Source organism: Octodon degus, unplaced genomic scaffold, assembly GCF_000260255.1.
Source record: "Octodon degus isolate 3935 unplaced genomic scaffold, OctDeg1.0 scaffold00043, whole genome shotgun sequence".
NCBI classification, from domain to species: Eukaryota; Metazoa; Chordata; class Mammalia; order Rodentia; family Octodontidae; genus Octodon; species Octodon degus.
Genome location: NW_004524619.1, coordinates 11093359 through 11095766, shown reverse-complemented (window position 1 = coordinate 11095766; position 2408 = coordinate 11093359). Strand labels below are relative to the sequence as shown.

The 2408-nt window shown below is 38.6% G+C and overlaps 1 protein-coding gene across 1 annotated transcript in view; it reads right to left on the bottom strand.

The window, feature by feature from the left end:
- Capn7 (calpain 7) overlaps positions 1 to 2408 on the bottom strand; it is a 78023-nt gene that overhangs the window by 12213 nt on the left and 63402 nt on the right. Inside the window, exon 10 of the mRNA XM_004631694.3 lies at positions 2067 to 2187. Coding sequence (XP_004631751.1) covers positions 2067 to 2187 — 121 coding nt within the window. The remainder of the gene's footprint in view (positions 1 to 2066; positions 2188 to 2408) is intronic.

The window sequence follows — 2408 nt, the reverse complement described above, 5'->3', positions numbered from 1 at the left end:
AAGTAGGTGCTTTAGACCACTGAGCCATCTCTCCAGCCCCAGAACAATCTTATTTAAGATAAATGATATAATCTTCATTAAAAAGCTTGCTTTTCTCCTGCACATTTCACTAGCTAACCTTAAATCACTTGCTGTTATGCACTACTGGTCACACTCACTGATACCTACTTCACGGTGTGCTAACAACAAATGTACAGGGTATTGAACATTAGCAACTGATTTATTACCCACTGACTGGTGTTTGTGGTAAATTCCAATTCTAAAACATAAATCTCTCACATTATTCTCCCATATACTTTTTGTTTTGTTTTGTTTTTGGTACGAGGGATTGAACTCAGGACCTTACACTGAGCCAGGCAGGTGCTTATGCCATTGAGCTAAATCCCCAGCCCTCTCCCATATACTTTTATATTAAATTTTATATTCTTTGCTTTGAGTACCCAATTTTAATATCACTTTTAAAGAAAACACAATTTTATTCAGTATAGTTGCAGCTGCAATACTAACTAGCTAACTGAGAAATCATCTTGAGACTGAATTTTTAAACGTTGGAGAAGGTCGCTACTGCTGTCATGATCCATATGCAGTCATGTGCCACATGAAAGTGCTTAGGGCGAGACTGCATGTATGACAGCATTCACTTAAGACGAAAATGGAGCTAAACAGCCTTTTTGCCTAGTGACCAATGGCCATCATAAAGGTCAACAGTGATACCCATGTGTTTGTGACTAAGCAGAGGTCTATTTATTTTAGGATTGTAATTTTCCATGAACATCAGCCACAATATTGTTAACAGCCAGTATTGTTCAATATTATAGATTTTTTTCTTGTTTGTGATGCTGTTATAAACAAACACACAGTGCTGTCAACTGTATAAAATATGGCAGCTAGGAGCCAGAGAGATGGCTCAGTAGAATAAGTGCTTGCCTAGCAAATGCAAATGCCTGAGTTCAATCCCTGGTTCTGCCAAAAAAATAAATTAAATTAAATTAAATATGGCAGCTACAGCTATACACAGTACATAATACTGGCAACAAGCAACGACTGCTCCTGGTTTATGCATTTACTGGATTTTATTATTTTATAGTGTGCTCACTCTATTACAAAAAAGTTCATCATAAAACAGTATGCAATGCTAGGCCTGCGGTGTACACATCTCATTAACTCCATCTCTCGACAGCATCACTTTTCTCTTTTGGGTTACTCTCCTGTTGTTTTGTTCACCATGTCCTAGGAGCAATGGGTTCTAAGACACACACACACACGCATGCACACACGCGTGCGCACATGCACGCACACATGCACATGCGGACAGTACAGCCAAAGTGTACCACTGGCTGAATCATCTAATTTGTATAAAGATACTCTGTTTGAAAACAAAATCAAGTTTCTCAGATTGCATCAGCATTAAATGAGCTATAACTCTAGTTTTATGTACCTCATTTTAAAAAGTCTAATATACAGGGGTGCCATTACTGCGGATTGACCACTACTTCTATTATAAAGGATTCTAAATACTTGTATTTTTCTAATCCATACAACTGATCAATTTTTTCTTAAAAATAATTAAACCCACACACAAATGCAGTCACACATCCTGATACCTCAGCCCAAGCACAGGCTGAGGAAGGGTCTGAAGGCCTAACTGCATGTGAAGACCTTCAGGAAGAGAAAGGCACGCTCGCACACACCTCCTGGGATGTGTCTTACTCACAGGTGTCTTCCTGCTCTTTCTCCTTTCACAAATACTCACTCAGCACCTACTCTGCTGCAATGCTGACCACTAAGACTGACCCAAACAGCAGTATGCAGTCAACCCCGGGGCTGTGTATTTACCTCATCCATGATGCTTTTATAGAAAAGAGAAAGAGGTCTAATGGTTTCTGTCCTGTCATCAATATCTGTGCTGTCACTGGCATTGTTTCCCATTTTTTAATTTCATAGTTTATAATGGTAAAGATCAAGCTGTTTAATATAACAGGAAAACCTTGATTTGTCAGTATTCAAATCTGATAATCATTTGTGATTCTTGTGATGTCTTAACAAATAAGAGGACAAGACAAAACCTTAAACTCTCTAATATCCAAAACGGCGTAAGCATGTGTAGGAACCAGGCCCCACTTCTCTCCTTCAGCTTCCGTCATCATTCCAGTTGATGCAGTGATGAGGACATCCCCTTTGTGAAATCTGGAATGATCCCAAAGTAAGTAATTAAAGGAAAATCTTTAAAAACTCAGATCACACCTTCTTGCAGTCTAATGGCTAATATCTAAATTCCCACAAATCTGACATCTTTTCAAAAATGACAGCACTCAAGAAAGCTGTGAGTTCAAGGCCAGCCTGGCTACAAAGTAAGTTCAAGGTCATTCTGAACTGCACAGTAAAACCTTGTCTCAAAAAAAAAAAAA